The 24822-nt window shown below is 43.3% G+C and overlaps 1 protein-coding gene across 8 annotated transcripts in view; it reads right to left on the bottom strand.

Moving 5' to 3' along the window:
- OSBPL8 (oxysterol binding protein like 8) overlaps positions 1-24822 on the bottom strand; it is a 423538-nt gene that overhangs the window by 25109 nt on the left and 373607 nt on the right. For all 8 annotated transcript variants that reach the window (XM_073560013.1, XM_073560011.1, XM_073560012.1 and 5 more), the window contains 9 exons: positions 21058-21229; positions 19212-19449; positions 17141-17325; positions 14937-15018; positions 10968-11066; positions 10301-10397; positions 9965-10063; positions 9791-9888; positions 2717-2806 (listed from right to left, as the gene is read on the bottom strand). In XM_073560013.1, coding sequence (XP_073416114.1) covers positions 2717-2806; positions 9791-9888; positions 9965-10063; positions 10301-10397; positions 10968-11066; positions 14937-15018; positions 17141-17325; positions 19212-19449; positions 21058-21229 — 1160 coding nt within the window. The remainder of the gene's footprint in view (positions 1-2716; positions 2807-9790; positions 9889-9964; positions 10064-10300; positions 10398-10967; positions 11067-14936; positions 15019-17140; positions 17326-19211; positions 19450-21057; positions 21230-24822) is intronic.

Here is a 24822-nt window from a genome sequence, read left to right on the forward strand (position 1 = left end):
GACCATGCATACCAGCAAAGGGGGGGGACCATACATACCAGGATAGGGGGGTGAGGGTGACCATGCATACCAGGATAGGGGGGTGAGGGGGACCATGCATACCAGCAAAGGGGGGGACCATGCATACCAGGATAGGGGGGTGAGGGTGACCATGCATACCAGGATAGGGGGGTGAGGGTGACCATGCATACCAAGAAAGGGGGGTGAGGGTCACCATGCACACCAGGAAAGGGGGGTGACGGGACCATGCATACCAGGAAAGGGGTGTGACGGGACCATGCATACCAGGAAAGGGGGGTGACGGGACCATGGATACCAGGAAAGGGGGGTGAGGGGACCATGCTTACCAGGAAAGGGAGGTGAGAGGAGCATGCATACCAGGAAAGGGAGGTGAGGGACCATGCATACCAGCAAAGGGGGGGGAGGGGGACCATGCATAACAGCAAAGGGGGGGACCATACATACCAGCTAAGGGGGGTGAGGGTGACCATGCATACCAGGATAGGGGGGTGAGGGTGACCATGCATACCAGGATAGGGGGGTGAGGGTGACCATGCATACCAGGATAGGGGGGTGAGGGTGACCATGCATACCAGGATAGGGGAGTGAGGTTGACCATGCATACCAGGATAGGGGGGTGAGGGCGACCATGCATACCAGAATAGGGGGTGAGGGTGACCTTGCATACCAGGATAGGGGGGTGAGGGTGACCATGCATACCAGGATAGGGGGTGAGGGTGACCATGCATACCAGGATAGGGGGTGAGGGTGACCATGCATACCAGTAAAGGGGGGTGAGGGGGACCATGCATACCAGCAAAGGGGGGCAATGCATACCCGCAAAGGCGGGGTGAGGGACCATGCATACCAGCAAAGGGGGGTGAGGGGACCATGCTTACCAGCAAAGGGGGGGGGGAACCATACATACCAGAAAAGGGGGGTGAGGGGACCATGCATACCAGAAAAGGGAGGTGAAGGGACCATGCATACCAGCAAAGGGGGGGAGGGGGACCATGCATACCAGCAAAGGGGGGGGACCATACATACCAGGATAGGGGGTGAGGGTGACCATGCATACCAGGATAGGGGGGTGAGGGGGACCATGCATACCAGCAAAGGGGGGGACCATGCATACCAGGATAGGGGGGTGAGGGTGACCATGCATACCAGGATAGGGGGGTGAGGGTGACCATGCATACCAAGAAAGGGGGGTGAGGGTCACCATGCACACCAGGAAAGGGGGGTGACGGGACCATGCATACCAGGAAAGGGGTGTGACGGGACCATGCATACCAGGAAAGGGGGGTGACGGGACCATGGATACCAGGAAAGGGGGGTGAGGGGACCATGCTTACCAGGAAAGGGAGGTGAGAGGAGCATGCATACCAGGAAAGGGAGGTGAGGGGACCATGCATACCAGCAAAGGGGGGGGAGGGGGACCATGCATAACAGCAAAGGGGGGGACCATACATACCAGCTAAGGGGGGTGAGGGTGACCATGCATACCAGGATAGGGGGGTGAGGTTGACCATGCATACCAGGATAGGGGGGTGAGGGTGACCATGCATACCAGGATAGGGGGGTGAGGGTGACCATGCATACCAGGATAGGGGAGTGAGGTTGACCATGCATACCAGGATAGGGGGGTGAGGGCGACCATGCATACCAGAATAGGGGGTGAGGGTGACCTTGCATACCAGGATAGGGGGGTGAGGGTGACCATGCATACCAGGATAGGGGGTGAGGGTGACCATGCATACCAGGAAAGGGGGGAGGGGGCAATGCATACCCGCAAAAGCGGGGTGAGGGGACCATGCATACCAGCAAAGGGGGGGGAGGGGGACCATGCATACCAGCAAAGGAGGGGGGACCATATATACCAGCAAAGGGGGGTGAAGGTGACCATGCATACCAGGATAGGGGGGTGGGGGTGACCATGCATACCAGGATAGGGGTGTGAGGTTGACCATGCATACCAGGATAGGGGGTGAGGGTGACCATGCATACCAGGAAAGGGGGGTGAGGGTGACCATGCATACCAGGAAAGGGGGGGGGGTGACGGGACCATGCATACCAGGAAAGGGGGGTGACGGGACCATGCATACCAGGAAAGGAGGGTGAGGGGACCATGCATACCAGGATTGGGGGGTGAGGACCATGCTTACCAGGATTGGGGGAAAAGGGGACCATGCATATCAGGACTGGGGGTGAGAGGACCATGCATATCAGGATTGAGGGGGTGAGGGGATCATGCATATCAGGATTGGGGCATGAGGGGACCATGCATGCCAGGAAAGGGGGGTGATGGGACCATGCATGCCAGGAAAGGGGGGTGAGGGGACCATGCATACCAGGAAAGAGGGGTGAGAGGACCATGCATACCAGGATTGGGGAGTGAGAGGACCATGCATTCCAGGATTGGAGGGTAAGGGGACTATGCTTACCAGGATTGGGGGGTGAGGGGTACCATGCATATCAGGATTGGGGGGTGAGAGGACCATGCATACCAGGATAGGGGGGTACCATGCATATCAGGATTGGGGGGTGAGAGGACCATGCATATCAGGATTGGGGGGTGCATTATTGCATTATTATTAAAACTTCATAAAGAAACTACATACATATTCTAGAATACCCGATGCGTTAGAACCGGGCCACCATCTAGTGTGTCATAACGATACAGATTTTAATGACTGTTGCTTATTCTGCCACTTACCCAATGACCTTCTAGAGTGGCCAGGACTTCCTTTCCCAGTTTAATTTTCCCTGATATTTGATTAACACTATCATCATTTCCAAGAAATGGCTGCAAAGTAAAGAAACACCGGTCAACTACATGGCAATTACACACTGAACAAAGAATAAGCACTAGTTAAAGTAATCTAGAACCTCTGATCTGCTTCCCGCTTGCTTGTGAGTCCATTTTCAGTTCATTGTGCCATGCACCAACAGAACTACCCATTTTCTAGCATGTCACACACAGGTACTTTGTATATGATGCTAAGGCTGCATCATATTCATCCTGACAATTGCTGAGGATGTCTTTAAGCAAAGGTCATGTGAGATCTAGTGATGATGTTGTGGCTACTATACATGAGCAATTATGCTAGGTACCACATCTGATGTTCATCCTTTCATGGTCCATATTTGTTCAGTAGAAATATATGACACTCTCCCTCCTCTCTCTGCTGAGCAATGGCAATATGGATCTACTACTTTGGTTTTGCATGCGGCAATAAAAGTACATTTTTTTTTATTAATCTAGTGATAAAATAGGTAACCTTGCAGTTTTTCAATATACATGAGAATAAAGTGTCACTCTCATAAGACAGCAACAGTATCTATTACATGCCAATGAACTGATAAGACGGTGGCTGCAGAACTACTGATTGCAGGGACTTGTCCACTATTCCAGTGAAAAGGATGTCTCTCCAATTTTCTCACAGTTCTTTTCCAAGAACTCAAGCCTTGTGATTGGCGCCATATTAAAGGCAACCTGTCAGCAGGATAGTGCACAGTAACCTACTGACAGTGTCAGGTCAGCGCCGTTATACTGATTATAATGATACCTTGGTTGATAAAATCCGTCTTGTGGTTGTGTAATCTTTTCAGTTTTCAACTAATGAGATTCCCGTACTTTGGGGGCGGCCTGTGAGGGGTCTTCATGTGGTGGTCAGCTTAGGTATTCATCTGTATGGCTTCTGACAGGTCACTGATCCCTCACTGACCTGCACCCTATTTTCCATAATGTATTTGAAAAAAAAAATCTTTCTCAAAATGGCGCCGAATCACCAATAGATGTTACAGCGCAGGCATGGCCGGCACCATTTTGAGAAAGACTTTATTTTTTTTCAGAATAAATGTATATGACTAAATAAAACAATTTAATGCATATTATAGATGCGATCATGCTGCAGGCGCCTGCCTGTTGTATGTGATTTTTTTTTCAATACATATAATATTCAGTATGTGAAATAGGGGGCAGGTCAGTGAGGGATCAGTGACCTGTCAGAGGCCATACAGATAAATACCTAATCAGAGCACCAATGAAGACCCCCGTACAGGCCACCCCGGAGCATGAGCATATCTAAATCAAAACTGAAAATAAAGATTAAACAGCAACCACAAGATGGATTTCATCAACACAGGTATCATTTTATTCAGTATCACAATCCCGACCTGACACTGTAGGTTACTGTGCACAATACTGCTGATAGGTTCCCTTTAACCCCTTTAAAACATCAGGAGTAATAGTACCCCGATATCAGACTCGCTCCATTTGACGTGGGCTTCGGCGCTAAGCCCACGTTTCCCAGGACATGTCAGCTATTAACCCATTAAATGCCACTGTCAAACTCTTACAGTGGCATTTAACATGCAATTCTGGAATTCTGCCCACCGGTGACCCACGTCACATGATCGCGAGTCACAGGTGGGTTGGCATGACAACCAGAGGTCTCCTACAGGCCTCTATGGTTGTCAATGCTGGATTGCAATGAGTACCGCCTGGTGGTCAGCACTCATAGCAAGTCAGCAATTCTGCTACATACAGGTGATCTGATCATCGCCTGCATGTAGCAGAGGCCATTGGGTCATGGCAAACATACACTTTTTGGTGTATCACTGTGTTCAGAATCGCCCGATCTAACAATATTAAAAAAGAATTAACCTGATCGCTAAACGGCATAATGAGAAAACCAGTCAAAATACCAGAATTACGTTTTTCGGTCGCCACAACATAACAAAAGCAACAAAGTGCAATAACTGGCGATCAAAAGATCGTATCTGCAACAGATTCACCCAGGAATTCAGACATCAGCCTTAGAGAGGTATTCACACAGGTCAGGGACCCATCACATTTAAGACCGCCTTGACGATGGCTGGTGGGCAGATAATATTTGGCCAAATTTTATGCTAAGCGTCTCATATTTTTTCCTAATAGTCCAAAGCCGTATTGCTATTCAAATTTCATATATTCCACATTGACATGCTTTAGCATGATAGAGTGCAACCATTCTTTGTATATTGCAAAAGAATGGTATCAATAAAAGTGTCAGCTCTGCATGCAAAAAAAATAAGCCCTCACCCAACCCGAGATCACGGAAAATGAAGACGCTATGGTTATCGGAAAAAGGCGCATTTTATTATTATTTTTTTTAATAAACATTTTCGAGTTTCGTTTTTGAGTACACAACATGGTAAAACCAATGGTGTCGTTCAAAAGTACAACTCGTCCCACAAAAAATAAGCCCCCTCACATGGCCATTTTGACCAAAAAATTAAAAGTTATGGTTCTGGGAAGAAGGGGAGCAAAAATAAAAATGCAAAAGCAAAAATAGCTCTGGTCATTAAGGCTTTAAGACCAGTTAGCCAAAGAAACTCATTGCATTGGTAAACTAAGAGAGTGAGAGGCCTGCAGAAAAGATTGACACTCCAGTGACCAATGTATGATATAATCGTCTAATTCTGTCTGTAACGGAAATCGCGCGCCGCTGATTGGTCGCACGCCCGGCCGCGAGCAATCAGCGACCGGCGCAGTCCGGCCGCGAATCCCACGTCTGATTGGTCACGCGCGCGTCGCTGATAAATCTTCATAAATAAACTACATACATATTCTAGAATACCCGATGCGTTAGAATCGGGCCACCATCTAGTGTATGATATAGGAGTTTCTCCTTCCGCTGCACCAGAATATCCTTATTTAACAGGCACTGTTAAAGCAGCGCCAAGCACACCAATCTCAGCATTGCCATCCAAACTTGTCATACGCATCCTATAGATGTCTGCATTTAAAATATTGTACACTTATCTGTCCCATTTTATAAGAGCTGGTGTGAATAGATTCATAGAACCTAATCCATGGGTCACGTCAGTAATCTGTGATCGGTGAACCAAAGCTTTGAGAATCACCTCATACCTCCCATCATCTGCGGCTGTACTTTTGATTTGCCAGCCTGGTGCAACATCGCATGTGCATCAGTGCCACCCGTGCAACATGCCACAACAAAGACGTTTCAGGAGGACGGCTAATAAAAGGCACAGCAGGGGATGATGGAAGTTAGTAGTCAAATCTCAGCGCTCCCATCCAGAGGCCACTGATAACAGACAATTGATTGGGTCCTGCATTTCATTTCCCACCAATTTTTCGGTCTATAAATGTAGGATTAGACCTGAAATCAGTCCTGTATAATGCATCCACAGCTAACTGGATAGGACTTAACATGGCTTTAGTCACATGAATGCCCATATTCAATAGCAAGAAGGTAAAGTGGCATAGAATATAGAGTTTGGGCTATTTGTTTTACATGAGGATTGGCACACATCGTATATCACATAACCTTACCAGAGGTCGCATGAGTGACAATGTTTAGTATTACTCAGTTGGCTCATGAGAGCACTACATAGCTAACACTGGGTAACAACCACTTCACTATGCAGCGACCCGGGGTTCACGTCAGTGGAAAACGAAAAGTATAAGAGCAGTATTCTAAACTCATGTACATTAGAAAACAATATGGTTACTGACAACACACCTGACAAGAGTAGTTAAAAATATCTCTACAGGTACAGAATGTACAGTATATCACATGGGTCTAGAGTATATAACATATAGTAAAAGTACAACAAGCAAATATATAACATGCATGTAAAGCATAGAGAAAAAAATAATTGATGGTAGCCCCCATCAATTCAATGCCAAATGAGCAATAGTATGACGTTTTGCAGAGAGAGCAGATAACCTAAGCATTACTGCCACACGTCACCCACTGAATTCTTTATAAGCTCTGCAGGTTTCCTTGAAAATTTTGCCAGCAAGAAAGGTATACCTGGTCAACAAACGGAGACCTACCTTGTAGTCCTTCATGGTTTTATTGTTTTTTATCAGCCGCAGGAATAAAGCAGATGGACTTAACATAAATTTAAGAATTAAAAGTAACAGAACAGTGAGATTTCCACAGCAAGTGTACACCAGTGGCCAATTTATTGGGTATATCTCAGATACAGTATGCAGTCCCTTTGACCACTGTGCATGTACCACTATGCATGCGAATGAACAGGTCATTAAAGTGAATCTGACACCTGAATAAGGCTGCCCAGTCCACGGCAGCATGTATCCGGCACTGGCTGTACGATCTTAGCCAGTTATGTCTGACTCTGAAAGGCTGTGGAGTTTCAGAGAAAAACATACGTTAAAAGTCACTGTAGACTAGTCAGAAAGGCGAGTCCTAGGTGGATTCTTGCTGCCTGCTGCCATGGAGTATGAAGAGGAGGATGAATGAACTCATGGAGATCAACATCCGACACTGCGGAGACACCATCACGTGTTTCTCAACGCAGTGATTCTAGAGCACTGCCCCCATCCCTTATGGGAAATATGCAAAACATGCAAAACAGAAGCCGCGGAGACACCATCACGTGTTTCTCAACGCAAGCAATGACCAGCCAGGTCTTTGTCCGGGAAGGAACAACCACGGGAAGGGCAGTCTCCAATGAAGGAAACCACCTATGCCAAAACATGGTATCCATCCACATACAGCTGTTTCGGGGTATTGCCCCTCATCAGTGTGGAGTAGGAAACTGGCTGGTAGGAGCAATGCCTAGTAAAAAGACTAAGAAGAGGAGGATGAATGAACTCATGGAGATCAACATCCGACACTGCGGAGACACCATCACGTGTTTCTCAACGCAGTGATTCTAGAGCACTGCCCCCATCCCTTATGGGAAATATGCAAAACATGCAAAACAGAAGCCGCGGAGACACCATCACGTGTTTCTCAACGCAAGCAATGACCAGCCAGGTCTTTGTCCGGGAAGGAACAACCACGGGAAGGGCAGTCTCCAATGAAGGAAACCACCTATGCCAAAACATGGTATCCATCCACATACAGCTGTTTCGGGGTATTGCCCCTCATCAGTGTGGAGTAGGAAACTGGCTGGTAGGAGCAATGCCTAGTAAAAAGACTATGAAGAGGAGGATGAATGAACTCATGGAGATCAACATCCGACACTGCGGAGACACCATCACGTGTTTCTCAACGCAGTGATTCTAGAGCACTGCCCCCATCCCTTATGGGAAATATGCAAAACATGCAAAACAGAAGCCGCGGAGACACCATCACGTGTTTCTCAACGCAAGCAATGACCAGCCAGGTCTTTGTCCGGGAAGGAACAACCACGGGAAGGGCAGTCTCCAATGAAGGAAACCACCTATGCCAAAACATGGTATCCATCCACATACAGCTGTTTCGGGGTATTGCCCCTCATCAGTGTGGAGTAGGAAACTGGCTGGTAGGAGCAATGCCTAGTAAAAAGACTATGAAGAGGAGGATGAATGAACTCATGGAGATCAACATCCGACACTGCGGAGACACCATCACGTGTTTCTCAACGCAGTGATTCTAGAGCAGCCAGTTTCCTACTCCACACTGATGAGGGGCAATACCCCGAAACAGCTGTATGTGGATGGATACCATGTTTTGGCATAGGTGGTTTCCTTCATTGGAGACTGCCCTTCCCGTGGTTGTTCCTTCCCGGACAAAGACCTGGCTGGTCATTGCTTGCGTTGAGAAACACGTGATGGTGTCTCCGCGGCTTCTGTTTTGCATGTTTTGCATATTTCCCATAAGGGATGGGGGCAGTGCTCTAGAATCACTGCGTTGAGAAACACGTGATGGTGTCTCCGCAGTGTCGGATGTTGATCTCCATGAGTTCATTCATCCTCCTCTTCATAGTCTTTTTACTAGGCATTGCTCCTACCAGCCAGTTTCCTACTCCACACTGATGAGGGGCAATACCCCGAAACAGCTGTATGTGGATGGATACCATGTTTTGGCATAGGTGGTTTCCTTCATTGGAGACTGCCCTTCCCGTGGTTGTTCCTTCCCGGACAAAGACCTGGCTGGTCATTGCTTGCGTTGAGAAACACGTGATGGTGTCTCCGCGGCTTCTGTTTTGCATGCTGCCATGGAGTGACAGGCCTCTCCCTATAAGTGCACATAGGCAAAAGAACTGCCAATTCAGGGCAGGGGAAGCCACTCACTAAGGACCCACCTGTCTGACTAGTCACAAGCGCGTCTCGGTCCATGGCTGCTTTTAAAGTAAAAACATACCTGGTTGAGTTCACACAGACAGTGCCTGATGCATTCTGTCCGTGAATTGGGTCGCATGTATCAGATGCCAGGTTCAATTTACTGTCAATCACATAGGGATATCTGCACACTTAGTGGTCATTTTCCATAGTCTGGCGTTCTTGCTAATTTATCCTTTCCTTCAGGTAGAAGAGTATGGTTTTAATCCTTTACATTAGGGATCATATTTTACAAGACCTTTTAATCGAGAGACATACTGGTGGTCCAGGCCTTAGGGTACTTTATATGTAATATGGTCCAATCCTAGGTCAGCATATAACAGTAGGGACAAGCATCCAGCAGGAAGATGATTTCACAATACCATGGTAAGTGCTTGAGTTCTTCAGCTCCTAACATCTGTTTCACTTTACTTTTAGCAGCCACAGCACAATAACAGATGTGCTTTACAAGACCATGATGATGATGCTTTCCATCTATGGGTCTGAACCGAGGATGGACATGCTGGTGTAGTCTTCTTGATCAGTGATTAGAGATTTTGCTCCTCTTCATGTCACAGTGATAATGATCAGACAGTAATATTGAGGATCAGTAGATTGCTACCAGTATTAGCTGTGCTTCAGCATATATTGTTGCTGTAGTCTGAAAGTTAAGTATACCTAATAAAGTGGCCACTCCGTGATAAGAATAAAGCGCACACATACCTTAAGTTTAAACTCTAGAATGGCACTGTAACCAGTTTTCTCACATGTGATGGTGACATTTCCTCCAAGCTCAAGCGTCATTGTGCCATAGAGGATGCCTATGTAGATACAAGTAACATAAGTTGGATATCCACCACTCAAAACAATTACAATGCTGACTTGCGACAGTGGTACCTTTACAATGGGCATATGGCATGGTCATGGTATAGTCTTCTCCTCTGTTAAGGAAGGTCAGTCTTCCTTCGCCTTCCAGGAGAGCGGATAATGAATTACCTTCAGGAAAGAAAGCCAATTGAAATTACACTTACACTGCTACAGAACGTTCAGCTTCTGACAAATAAGTGCCGCATCAGTTATAGATATTCCATGCATAAGTCATAGGAAAACTGCTATCTACATTATGTGCACAGTCCAGACTCTGAAAATTTGTTTAAACTGCATGGGGAATGAATAACACTACCCTGTAATTTTATCTTTACGGTACATGTAGACACAAATACTCCAACCTACCATAAAATTTGGATTTGGCCAATATACTCCCACTAAGACAAAATCCATCTTTTCGATTGCTGACATAAAAGGCAGATACAGGCGGGTGATGGGAAACCTGTCGTTAGGAAACAAACAGCATTACACCCGTTACACAGCTTAGTCAATCATACGGTATACAATGTAATGTCAGGAAGACTCCCATTATAATAAATGTAGACTTTATGCGGGATTGTTCTATATCTTGTGCAATCATCTTGCCCATCAACCACATTGAGATCTCCATGGTAATAATTTTCACATGAAAGATATTAAATGTACATTTCCAATCTGTACATTGAAGGCATATTCACAGGTTATACTATAAAATGTATGGTGGATCTGATGCCCACTAATGAGACCTTGATCTATCCCAAGAATGGGGCCCTGTTGAGCACCGCAGTGTGTGGAGAGGTGGTCAGAATTCTCATCTATCTGTATTCCAATCACCGCTCCACTGACAGCAGCCCATGTCTGCTCTGTTCTCAAGATAAATGTGAGTCCCATCATAGGACCACATTTACAATACCTTTATGGCATATCTCATGGATGTGCCATAAATGTGTGAAATGTAGTAGCAAACTTTTGTCTAAATATACCATATATAATACCTACAATCCGCTTCTGATCAAACTAGCAATACACATACCTGCTCAGCGATGTAAAACGTCTTGCTACTGGTTTTTGGATGTATCCATAAGCAGCGAAAGGTTTCTCCAAGTATAGGGTTGTATGGTTTCTTCAGGCCCTACACAAGAAGATGGCTGGTATGAAATTAGTCTCTATTCCTATTAGATAGTTGTTCATTACATATCTGGAGGTGGCCGTACGCCCCATATAGTTATTCCTGCTGACCTTGCTGCCGATGCAAATCCAACAGGACTGATCCCTCATGTCTTGGATGTGTCCAGCCAAAATTCATTTAAAAAACAATGGCTCTCAAAGGGGTAATCTGTGCCACTATCACACTGCATATAGACGAATCCTGTTAATGAGCAATCTGCGCAATGCCAGGATTCAGTTCTGTTGCCTTTTCGGGTGGTCAACACCAGACTAAAAGTATGTGACTCACATGCTCACACTTATGTGCCAACTAGCAACTTTTCCAACTTCTCTCAATGTTCTATTGAGTAATGAATATGAGAAGCTAGCTGGCACATGCCCGCAAGTATGCAAATCGTGTATTTTCAGTCATATGACAACTTCTTGACCAGTTTGCACATAGCACTGTCAGTATTTGGCCATCTGCAGTGCGATAGAGGTGCATCAGAAATCTAGGTTTAGCCAAGAAAATCCCTTTAAAGGCAGCCTGTCAGCCGATAATCACAGTACAACTAAGCACACAGCCTTGTACGCGATATAGCACGTATAAAAATAAAACTTTAGGGTCTTAGTTGTGGTTTTTGTTCAGCAGAAACATGCGTTTAAGCAAATATGCAGGTCCTGCCTCCCTCCCTGGTGACGGCATGCAACCCACAGCTGTCCATCACCAGTGAGGAAGGTGGGGACATGCCAAACTAGCAGGTGAATAAGGGCACCAAAACTCTTGGCCTCAACAATGGCGCACCAAGCACCCTAATTAGCATATCTGATAAAACTACAATTTCTGCAGAATATAGACCAGGATTAGAACAAAAAGACTTCTTTTTTCTACTGTTCTTTTCTGCCGATGCCAGCAACAAAATATGGAATAGATATCTGCTCTGATTATTGCATTTTTGCTGTGTTTTCTATGCGCTTCCTATGTTTTCTTATACCTTTTTAATGCAAATTTGAAGATTTTTTTTCTTTAATGCAACTGTGTTTTCTACATGACTATTCTACAGTCTATGTATATGCCTTCAGTGAAAAAAATGTTTTAAAAAAAACTAAATTCAACAGCATTTCAAAGCATAGTGCGCATGAGTTTTTCTGAAATCACATCCACTTTGCTTGAACTCTTAAATGCAGTGGATTCTCTGCAGAAAATATTGCTGCACAAAAAACATAATCTTTAAAGGAAATCTGTCAGTAGGTTCAACTCTCCTAAACCATCTATATGGTCAAGTAGGTCATAGGAAGCAGAATAAAATGATACCTTGATATCTGCGATTAGATTTCTTATTACAGAGAAATACGTTTTATTTTTAATGTAAGCGAGCTGTTCCAAGTTATGTGACGAACACTGATCTCCCTGGGAATCTGCCTCCAGAAAGAGGAGTTACCAGTGTGATATCTCACTGCAGAGCTGTGTGTGATTATACCTGACATCTGCATATTACTTTCAGCTGCCATCTCACAGGCAGACAGTGTTCCAATATTAAACAAGAGAAAAAATGAGCAAAACCCCTGCTGTAACTAAGTAAATAAAAAGGAATAAAAAGGAAAAGTGTATTTAAATAACACAGAGTGTTCCAATATTGTTGCAGTACAGCAGAGCTGTGAGAGCTCCAGTAAATATGTTTGTAACGCTAAGTGCCCACGATCAGGAATAGCAGCGTTTTGGATGCAGCACATTTGCTCTGTGTCCAAAATGCTGAGTTCTGTATTTGAAGCACAGTGGATGGGATTTATAGAAATCCCATGCCCACTGTACTTCTATTTACCGCTGCATAAACTCACCGGCAGTGCGGGTTTACGAGCAGCAGCATGTCAATTTCTGTAGAGCGGATTTTGACCAATTGAATGTCATTACATGCAGGTTAATACACATTGTTAATGACAGATCGGGCGATTCTGAACACGGCGATACCAAATATGTCTATGTTTGATTTTTTTATTGTTTTATTTTGAATGGGGCAAATGGGGGGTGATTTGAACTTTTATGATTTTTTAATTTTTTTTAACTTTTGGCATGCTTCAATAGTCTCCATGGGAGGCTAGAAGCTGCCACAACTCGGTCGCCTCTGCTACATATAGGCGATGTTCAGATCGCCTCTATGTAGCAGATTTACTGCATTGCTATGAGCGTCGACCACAGGGTGGTGCTCACAGCAATCCAGCATCAACAACCATAGGGGTCTCAAGGAGACCTCTGGTTGTCATGCCGATGAACCCCGATCACGTGACAGGGGTCACCGGTGAGCACATTTCCGGCACAATGGCCGGTAGCGCTTGTTAAATGCTGCTGTCAGGGATTGACAGCGGCATTTAACTAGTTAATAGCCGCGGGTGGATCGCGATTCCGCCCGCGGCTAGTGCAGGCACATGTCAGCTGTTCAAAACAGCTGACATGTCCCGGCTTTGATGCGGGCTCATTACCGGAGCCCACATCAAAGGGGGGGTGCTGCCATCGGATGTACTATTCCGTCCGATGGCAGAAAGGGGTTAAAAATAAAGATAATAGAAAAATAAAAACTACACATGTGGTATCACCGTGTTCAAAAAAGTCCAATCTACCAAAATATAAAAATCATTAACCTAATCAGTAAAAACCATCAACGGAAAAATATTCAACACCACCAAAATGACGGTATTTTAGTTGTTGTGTTTCTACAAAAAAAATGCTGTAACAAGCAATCAAAATATCACATCTATCCCAAAATGGTTTAAATAAAAATGTTGTCTCAGCCCGCAAAAATAAAGCTGTCACATAGCTACATTGACCGAAAAATGAAAACATTACAGGTCTTGGAAAATGGCGACAACCAAGAAAATTATTTTTTTTTGCAAATTTCTGATTTTTTTTCATCACTACAAGAATAAAATAACTGGATGTTTGGCATCACCGTAATTGTACTGATGAGCAGAATCATATTGCGAGGTAATTTTTCCACAAGATGTACACTGTAGAAACAATTCTCTAAAAAATAATGTCACAACTGAGTTTTTTTCACAATGTTTCCGCACTTGGAATTTTCTTCCCGTTTTCCAGTACACGATGTGTTAAAATTAATGCGGTTATTCAAAAGTACAACTTGTCCTTCAAAAACAAGCCCTCCTATGTCTATGTGGACAGAAAAATAAGAGTCATAGCTCTGGGAAGAAAGGGAGGAAAAATTAAAAATAAAACCCAGAAATATACCCCATTGAGAAGGGGTTACGCTACAAGGGAATCCAGCCAAAAGATGCGATTTTTATAAGGACTATAGCACCTACAAAGCTGTTGTGCTCAGTTTGGGCTGACACCCTTTACAAGGAGACAAACTGGCTGGACTCTCACTGACACCAACATTGAGTAGACGTCCCCTAAACGAAAAATGTTTTTCTGTGTAATCAAAGAAGAAGGAAATGTCTGTCTTTACTTCTAAAACAAACAGTAAGGTTTCTAGTACATGAGACATGCTATATCTGCTTTACAAAGTATCAGTGTAGCAGAATCTAGAGTATTTGGCTCTCCAGTTCATTGAAAGAATACTCATTTGAGCAAGTGTGTAACAAAAGGCAAATAATATCATGGGGGGGGAAGGGCTTGAATAACCTCATTTATAAAGAACTATCAATATCATGGGGGGGGAGGGCTTGAATAACCTCATTTATAAAGAACTATCAATATTGGTTCCTTATCCAGCATTACTTAGTGGGGGCCACAGTCTTATTCATATAGAAATCGCCTACACAAAACAACAGTCCAAACTGAGGTCATTTACATAATGAATGCATAAAATAGTAAAATAGAAGTCTAAAGAAAGAATCCAACCTTTGGTTTCTTGTAGAATCCTGAAAGATACCACTTCACAACCTTCTTCATTCGACTATATGCATTCTCCTCTATAGCCGCCCTGCAAAAGCCAAACCATCAAAATCAGAGACTCTACTGGAAGTAGAATGGGGAGGTTTACCGTTTATTATACAGGGGTTAATGCTGTGGTTTCGACATCAAACAATTTAGTAAAAGGTGTTATCCAGGTCTAGCATATCTATTGCTTTTACAAAGGCTCTATAAATCGTTTACATCCGGTTGTCACCAAAGAAGGTAGCAGCTGATTGATGCCAGGATCCTCTCCAATCTGATATTGATGACATGTTCCATGGACTGATAATCAATATATTAGTACTGACAACCCCAAAAGTAATTGTCTTTCTCTACAAATGATGCCAAACTGGTCAATGGACTGTGTCTGGTGTTTAAGCTGAGCTCCCTAGGGTCAGGCTGAATTACAATATCAGAAAGTCCATTGCAAATGTGGCACTCTGGGAAAAAGACAATTTTTATAAGTTGGACAACCCCTTTTATTGATCACACCCGACAAATTCACACATTCTTCAAACATGGGGAGGTGTTCACAATCTTGACTTTGCTATTTGATACGTTACTGAGATACCTCTTTCTTCTTATGTGACATTTTGGGCTACTACTTGTTTAAGCATGGTGTAATATATATGTTTCATTAGAACTGCACTGTGCAAAAGGTAAAAAAAAAATAAATCTATGACTTATTTTATCATTTCTACAAATTCAAATTAAATAAAGTATCAAAGCAGGTTCCTCTTTTTTTGGTATTGATGTATGATATGGATAGAAGTTTTAGTTAGTTGCTATATATAACATGGTCATTGTTTGTTCTGATTGCATTTGTTTTAATCCATACATATTCATCAAATGTTAATGGGCCAAAGGGAAGTTAAGTAAGATGTTTGTTCTTGTTTCATAATCAATAAATGTTTCATATTTTAACCATTCTGGAACACATAACTCTAGGCGATGGAGTAACGTTCTAAATACAAGGTGCCCAGCCAAATGCAGAATGCTCAAAACTAAGCAATCTCATTTTAGTCTTTAATGGCCCCGTCTCACAAAACGAGATCGTTAGCGAGATCGCTGAAACGTCACAGGTTTTGTGACGCAACAGCGACCTTGCTATGTGTGACACATAGCGGTGACCGCCCCCCCCCCCCCCCCCCCACTGGATATTGCTGATCGTGCTCGAATGTCCTAGGCCATTTTCTCCATCGTTGGCGTCCCGCTGGCCAGCAGGCTTCGCTGTGTTTGACGCCGACGAGCGACCTTGTTGGCGACGCAGAACTCAGGGACACAGGCGTAAGTCCTCAGCATAGCTACTGTGTGACAAGGTCCCAACGACTGCCAAGGTCATTATACGGATCGCCGAACCGTTGCTGCATCGTTGAGTAGATCTGCCTGTTTCACAGCTTACTAGCGACCATGCAGCGACGGTACCAGCGATCCTTAACAGGTCGTATCGTTGTCGGGATCGCTGGAGCGTCGCTTAGTGTAACGGGACCCTAACAGTCCTTTCTGGACTTTAGAAGCCTAAAATTATTAGTCGGTTGTCGCAGTTAACATTAGCCTCCATGATTATTTAATTTGTCTGCAAGTCTGCTTGCATGAGGGAATATTGACGGAGAGACAATTAGGAGAGCTAGAATTGGTGACCAGGTGTCATATGATGATTAGAGAAGATCTGTAAAGTTAAAATTAAGGGGTGAGGGTTACAATTTAATAGTATGTTCCATAGGTTGCAAATGCTTCCGCAGCTAGAGTACTCATGAGAGCAATATGGATCATAAACACATATTTAGTGATTGCATTGATGCTTCTCCAGGCCCGCCACACTCCGTTTTCCTTGCTGCCTTTATGTAGATGTAATTATTTGGCTCATTCTAGGAGTCGACATATGACTGCATTATTTTTAAAAAAGTGAAATATTTTAGTTAAAGTGAATCTGTCACCTAATTTTTGGCCTATGAGATGCGGCCACCGCCATCAGGGACTTATCTATAGCATTCTGTAATGCTGTAGATAAGTCCCCGATGAAACCTGAAATATAAGATAAACGAGTTAGAATCCATGTTGCTGTCCATGATAATCTGCAGCCGATTCTCTAGACTTTAATGGTAGGTTCACACGAGATATTTTCATGAGTCTGGCGTGCTGACACTTACTCAGACAGGAAGTCAGCATGATAATAATAATCAGACAGCTTGTCCAGGAAAGAGCGGGGCTCCAGGATGAAGGTGGGCAGCACCACTTTGGACAAGTCCATTCCGGGCCGAACCTGCTTCAGTAATGTCCAGATCAGACTCTTGTGCTCTTCTGACACCGTTTCGGTTTGTGATGCTTCACCGGCCTTGGAAATAAAAATTGTGTAAATAAAGCTCTTACAAATAATATAAAGGCAATGTCCGTCATGTAATAGCAACTGATGTACAGCTTTATTTATCTCACAACAGCCCTGCCTGCTATGAATACAAACACTAGACTTGCGTGGTTAAGTGCCAAGATGTTGAAAACATCATCTGGACATAGTATGGTATTGTGAAAAGAGGAAATCAAAAAGTGCAAAACAAGATCCCAACCCAAAACAACCTGCTCTGTACATATTGTACTCCGCAATCTCCAGAATAGTCTATACTACTGCCATACTAGTGAATTGTTTTATAGTTTCTTCAAAAGAAAATGCAATATAACTTCCCAAAATAGGAACTTTTCCTAAAGCGGTTTCCACTTAAAAAATGCCTAAAAAACACCATATGCAAATCGCCTTTGGAAAGCTCAGCATGATATTTCTGTGTCTCCTTCTGCCTGTTCCTCACTCTTTGTTCCCCCTCCACTTTTTACAGAGCAGGACAAAGTGACCTAACATCACTGTATTGGCAGTCCATCTTGTGTTGACCAAGACAGATTTAACTTTTTTCCTCATAGTGAATGGTGAGTTCAGAAGGCAGGTGATAAGGGAACAAATGGTTCATAAGTGGGAACAAAAGAAGAATTTTATTAGGTTACACAGAGTCTTATTTATGCAAGTTTGTTGAAAGTACAGTTCCCATATAAAGAAAAAATATTTTTTCAAGAGTTGAAAACTTTCAAGATAAAGGAGATATAGAAAGGCACATACTCAACATTACATGGAATCTTCCGTGGATCACTAGCCATATACAACAGTCACTTATTTCCGCTCTTTAGTAGGAATCTGTGTAATCTTTACAAAAAGTATTCCATAAAGTAGCCACTTTCCTTAACTCTTGAGCAAGCTTTGCACAGGCCGTATTCATATAGCAGCATATATTTGTTTTACCTATGGTTAAAGGGGTTGCCCAGGAATTAAAAATGTTTTTCTAACGGTAGGAAATTTTAGAAAGACAAACAGGCAATCCTCGTGTTTTAACTCCTGCTACAGAAATTTCACTCTGGTGGTCCCCGCTATTTTTATTTTGCGTCAGCTCTACCTATATTTGTGTGTTTAGTGCAGCCAATCATGTGCTGTAGTGCTCTAGTGCCATAAATGCAGGCATCACAGCTAAGGCCAGTGATTGGCTGCAGTGGTCACATGAAAGTACAGCAGATGGTGGCTGAAGTAAACTGAAAACTGCAAGGACCACCATTGGCGGCATTGAAGAGCATGGAAATTTAATAGGTGAGCATAGATTATTTTCCTATTTTATCGCTTTTCCCGCAATAGGTGAGGATTGCTTATTTTGCTATTTTATCATATTTCCTGCTGTGTAGATTCTTTTCGTACAATTCCTTTTGAAAGGGTTTTCCCATAATGGTGAGACATTTCTGAACTCTGCTGGCCACCAATCACTAGAGTAGGGTCCAAGGTACAGATTTTCCTCACCGGAAAGCTGCAAAGGAAGAGAAATTTACATGGACATCAAATAAATTGAAAGAAGCAAAATGACCCATGCCCCATTCAAACTTCTCCTCAATGAGTGGGGAGAAATGGTGGCTCAGAACCCTGTTTCTAGTGATCAACAGAGTTTCCAATCATCAGACAGTTATATGTCCATTATGGGAAGACCCCTTTAAGTAAGCAAATGTCAGATTATCTACTATAAAGTTTTATTTTCAACTAAAACCCGGTTTGAAACACTTGGCAAGGTTTTATTTTCCAACTGGAAAAGTACTGAGATTCCTTTGCAGAAAGCCATAAAATATGGAGAAAACTACTGCAATGGTCTGTCTACTAAACCCACCACCTTAAACTGTGCTTAGACATGATATTCTGCTTACCTCCCCCAGCTCTTCATGTGCTTCTTCTATGTAGGAGGTTTCCTTAATGAGATCAGAAGGTTCAGGATCAATAAAAGAGTCATCCTGCCTTTCTGAGGTGTCACTGTCACTCTCTTCACTTTTACCAAGTCCATCATTGTCAGACTCCTCGTGATCATGGTCATTCTCCTTATCAGATTTATCTGAATAGGTGTCTTGGTCTTTAAAGTGCTGCCTTTCAATTTCACTGTCATTCAACCTAGTCAGACAAAGTGTAATAAAATAGATCAGCTCTCCATAATGTTAACATGGAGCAATTCATTCAGGAAAAGAAGAATGCACCAGCATATGTTGTAAAAATGAAGCTGGCTTCTAAGATCAGAAAGCCACTCAGCTGAAGAGGTGAACATTAGCACTATTCTGATGGAAGGGCAAGATAATGATGAAAGATAAGCACCAGTAAATGTATTAACAAGAAGGTGAGAACCCCATGTTTAATCCCCCTCTAACAAGCCATAAAACTTAATTTTTAAGACTAAATCTAAAATGCATATGGGGTATTGATAAAATGATGTTACTAATTTGCCTGCAATTTAATGACTTTAAGGATAATTTCCTATGTTTATTCAATTGATAACACCCGGTGGGTCATCACTAACTGGCAGAACAGGACATACTATTAAAGCACACGTGCCCCCAACATGTTCCACCGCATGTGCGGAGTCATCAGGGGATGGGACAATGGCATGAATGGTGACCAGCCAGACATGCTTCCTATATATAGCCTTTGTACATATAGTCACAACCAATGTGAAAGCTCGTACCTAAAGTGCAGGAAATAACTACACGCCTAATGCTACCAATCGTAGCTGATGATTGGAGTACTGTTGTCTCCAGTACTCCAATGAGATACGAGGTCGTAATCGATATCATCAGGGATGTGGAGTCGGAGTCTGTATCCATTTTGGTGGAGTTGGAATAAAATGGACCGACTGACTTGTAAAATATATAATAAATTGGGTTCAGTAGTACAATGCAGCATGTGCTGTAAATGCTTTCAACATTATGAAATGCCCTATAAATGTCTGTACTGTCCCTGATCTGAGGATCTGGGCTTTTTGATGAGACGAATCTGTGATGCACTTTCTGTACATGCTCAGTAGTGACCAGTGCTGTGGGGTCGGAGTCGTGGGGTAAGGGAAATTGAGAAGTTGGAGAGTTGGCTTACCAACTCTACAGCCCTGGATATCGTCATGATGACATGGCGCCTTAGGATTGGAAGACAATAGCATCTGTGTCATGCTAACGCCTCGCTCTCCGATTCGTGAATTGCTTTGCTGACGTGGCACCCTAAGATTTGATGTCAGTAGCGGCCGCGTCATGCTGACGTCTAGCGCTCTGACTGGTGAATTCCTAAGCTGACATGGCGCCTTAGGATTGGATGACCAATCACTAAGAGATGAGTCCAAATCCTTCTGTACCTATAGAACAGATTGTGTACGATGAAAGGATGCAGCCAGACTAAAGGCCCCGTCTCACATAGCGAGATAATGTGTCACCGATTTTGTGACGCAACAGCGATCTTGCCTGCGATCTTGCTACATGTGACACGCAGCAGCGACCGGCCCCCCTGCTGGATATCGCTGATTGTGCAGGAATGTCCTGGGCCATTTTTTCGTCGTTGGCATCCCGCTGGCCAGCGCACATCGCTGTGTTTGATCGATGGATCGTTGCTGCGTCGCTGAAGAGATCTGCCTGTTTGGCAGCTTACTAGCAATCATTTAGCGACGCACCAGCGATCCTTACCAAGTTGTATTGTTGTCGGGATCGCTGGTGCGTCGCTAAGTGTAACGGGACCCTTACTTACTGAAAGTTCTCATTGCTGTGCAGGTTGTTTGCTCGCAGAAGACCATAAAAGTTGACATGACTGTTCTCCCCAGAGGAATTCAGGTCGTGCTCTTTACCTTCCCTGATCATGGTGCGTTTCAACAAACTGGAGCATTTCAGAGCCAGCTCCAGAGCATCCATCCAGCACCGACCTAGTATAAAAAGAGATTTACATGAGGCCATTGTAAGAATACGTGTCACTCCTATTACTCTATGGTTGTATTTGCCACAGGATTGCTACCAAACCAAAATAAAAACGACAAAAACTTTTGGTTGATAAAAAAATAACGAAACCAAATAAAACCCCTCTATTTTTGTCAAAAGGTATTAAAACAAGATTTCTGATTGACACATGATGAAAATTACAGCTACTGTTATATCAGAGGCAAACCTACACTTAAAGGGGTTGTCCGCTATTGACAAAAGGTCATCATCATCAGATTGGTGGGAGTTTGAGACTGATCAGCTTCAGCTGTAATCAGCTCTGGTTATAGCCAGATATAAACTGTGTATGGAGTAGAAACCGCACATGCTGTTTAGTGGTTATTGCAGAGAACTGATGCTGATCTACTATTTGGCGATTAGTAGGGGTGCCTGATGTCAGACCCCCAACAATCTAAAATGGATGATCTACCCCAAGAATGTTGCATCAATATTAAAGTAGTGGAAAACCCCTATAACAGAATACACAGAGCACAAAGCTTTGCAGTAACACACAAAATAATAGACTTTTTCCCCTATTTGTGGCTAACATTTTCCATTAAAACTACTAATAAACTAAGTGTGTGTACTTCAGTGATTTACTTTCATACTTATACCACAACATTTCTTTCATGAGCATACAGAGTATGCAAATCTATTTTATGTCAGATGACACAATACATCCAGGAGGTGAGGCGGTGATTATCATTATATTTCTACAGCGCCAATCATTTTCACAGCGCTTTACAGACATCACCACAGTGCAGTAGGAAAAAAGGCTTCTTCTCCATTCACCTACCTCACATTATAAAGGAGAACGTCTGCAGGGAGTTTGTATGCTCTCCGCATGTTTGTGTGGGTTTCCTCCAAAGACATACTACCTTGCGAGCCCCAATGGGGACAGTGATGATGAGGTCTGTAAAGCGCTGCGGAATATGATGTCAATATGGCAGTAAAATAAAGAATAAGAAGTCTGCCTCTTCTGTTTTCTATCAGGCAGATGTCTGGAGGGGAGGCTGTGACTATTAAATACAGAGCAGTAGAAAAAAGTTTCTATTAGAGCCAACTGCATTTCAATACCAGAGAAACCTGGCAGACAATCTACAGTCAGTAGGTAAGTAGAGTTTGCAATAATGAATATAGGAAATCTGTCAGAACAAAAAAAAAGAGGAAATAAAGCATGGCTTATTGCTCTAGCTAAACACCACTGAAAATCTTCATTCCTGTGTTTTCCTACTAAATATATCATATTCTTAGATTGTCAGCAAGTTTATGCCACCTAATCTGAGAGCAGCATAATGTAAAGGCAGAGACCCTGCTTCCAGCGATCGGTCACTTACTGGGCTTGTGATTTGACAAAATCACTGAGATCATTAGCGGACTAGTAAACCTGCTGTCATGTAGTCCTCCATATTCACGAGCGCTCTATAACCCTACCCCCACCACTGATTGGCAGCTTTCTGCGTACACTGTGCATAGGCAGAAAGCTGCCAATCAGTGGTGTGGGCAGAGTTATACAGTTCAGCACTCAGATAGATAACAGATCTGCAGCAGATAAATCAGTGATTTTAACAAAATGACAGCCAGCAGCTCACTGGAATCAGGGTCTCGGCCCCTACATTATGCTGCTCTCAGATGGGGTAACATGGTGACAGATTATTCCCTGTAAGAGGAAATATGGAGAATTATCTGTAGTTCATATATATTGGAAAATGGCTTGTCTGAGCTACGAATAGCAAGTTTGGTCATTTGATATTAGGCAGAAGTTTGGGATCAGTTAAAACTTTCTTTTTTCATAAACCATTGTTATAAAGAAAATGATCTGGCAGTTTATGGTGAATGTATCCAATTGTGAAGCAGTAGATAAATGACGATTTATATTACACAATGCACATGGAGAACGCTGAAGGCTGGCCAGCCCGATCACTGTAAACGTGCTGTTTCCGTACACTTGCACAGTAATGGACTGTCCTGGCATAAGCAGTTTCTCCAACCGTCTCCATAAAGAGTAATTGTGTCATTGAAGTATTACTGACACAATGCAGTACCCACCAAAATCCAAACAGAGATGTCACAGAACAAGTTGAAATGTAAAAAGCGGAATGAACAGAGTCAGATTTATTAGTGGAGGTGTAGGTTTGCTGGGTTGGAAATTTACTTTACTCCCAGAGAGCAGAGACGAGGCTAGAAATAATACTCCCATTAATATAGATAAATGTAGATATACTAGGAGGCCATGAAAGTTCTGCACTATTTCTTTTCTGAATCATGAATTACTTTGATGTATTCTGCAAATTGCCTCTTCAGAGAAAGAGGACCTGAACTCTATAGCACCACCTGTTGGTAGTAGCGATCCTACAAGTCACAATCAACCCTTTGATGAGTCTTGTAATATGACTTAGGATAAAATCCAAATTAGAATCTCAATCTGCAGACACGGTGTTTCGAGCTATTGGCCCTCATCAGTGTAAAGTATGAGAACTGATTTGGCTAGGTGAGAGGCTCTGGACTGAGGTTTAAAGGGTAAGGTTTCTCCTTGTGGAGAGTGACATGCCAGGGAAATTTAATATGGAAATTGCCTCTTCAGAGAGAAGCACCACCTATTGTAAGCTGAAATCCTGGGATGTACAGGTGCGTCTCACAAAATTAGAATATCATCAAAAAGTTAGTTTACTTCAGTTCTTCAATACAAAAAGTGAAACTCATATTATATAGAGTCATTACAAACAGAGTGCTCTATTTCATGTGGTCATTTCTATTAATGTTGATGATTATGGCTTTTTGTAATATAGGAGTTTCACTTTTTGTATTGAAGAACTGAAATAAACTAACTTTTTGATGATATTCTAATTTTGTGAGAATGAAAGTAACCTGCCATCTGTAATATTTAAGCTCATTTATGGAGATGTCCATTATATAAGTAAACCAAGATTCTGGCAAATGATTATTACCACAGCCAGTATCTTATGGCCAAAGTCAATCTCTTAATCTGTTGAGGGCAGAGTAAAGTACTGCAGTACGCAGGACCTCTCTGACCTTTCCCGGCGCCTGCGCACTGCAGTACTTTACTCTGCCCTCAACAGAGCAGATAAAGTATGCCTGTGCAGGAGCAGAGGGAGAAGCAAGGAGGAGGACATCATCGTATGAAGATGGGAGGCGCCGGACCGCGACACCCACTGCACCTGCCCCGCCCCCCGGAGAGTATAATCTAACATGTTTTTCTTATCTTTCAGGTTACATCGGTGGCTTATCTACAGCATTACAGAATGCTGTAGATAAACCCCTGATGGCGGTGCCGGCAGCTTATAAGCCGAAAATGGGGTGACAGATTCCCTTTAACTGAACTTGTCAGAAGAATTGACGTTCCTAAGCTACCTGTATGAGCATGCAGATCATAGAAAGTTGAAGAAAATGATACCTTGATATCAGCAATCTGATATGTTATTGAAGAAATCTACGTTTTTCTTAATATGTAAATGAGCTGTTACGGTCTATGAGCAGGACACAGATTTACCTGAGAATCTGCCTGCAGAGCTTATTTTAA

The sequence above is a fragment of the Dendrobates tinctorius genome, unplaced genomic scaffold (assembly GCF_039654945.1).
Source record: "Dendrobates tinctorius isolate UK_male_01 unplaced genomic scaffold, ASM3965494v1 ptg000290l, whole genome shotgun sequence".
NCBI lineage: Eukaryota > Metazoa > Chordata > Amphibia > Anura > Dendrobatidae > Dendrobates > Dendrobates tinctorius.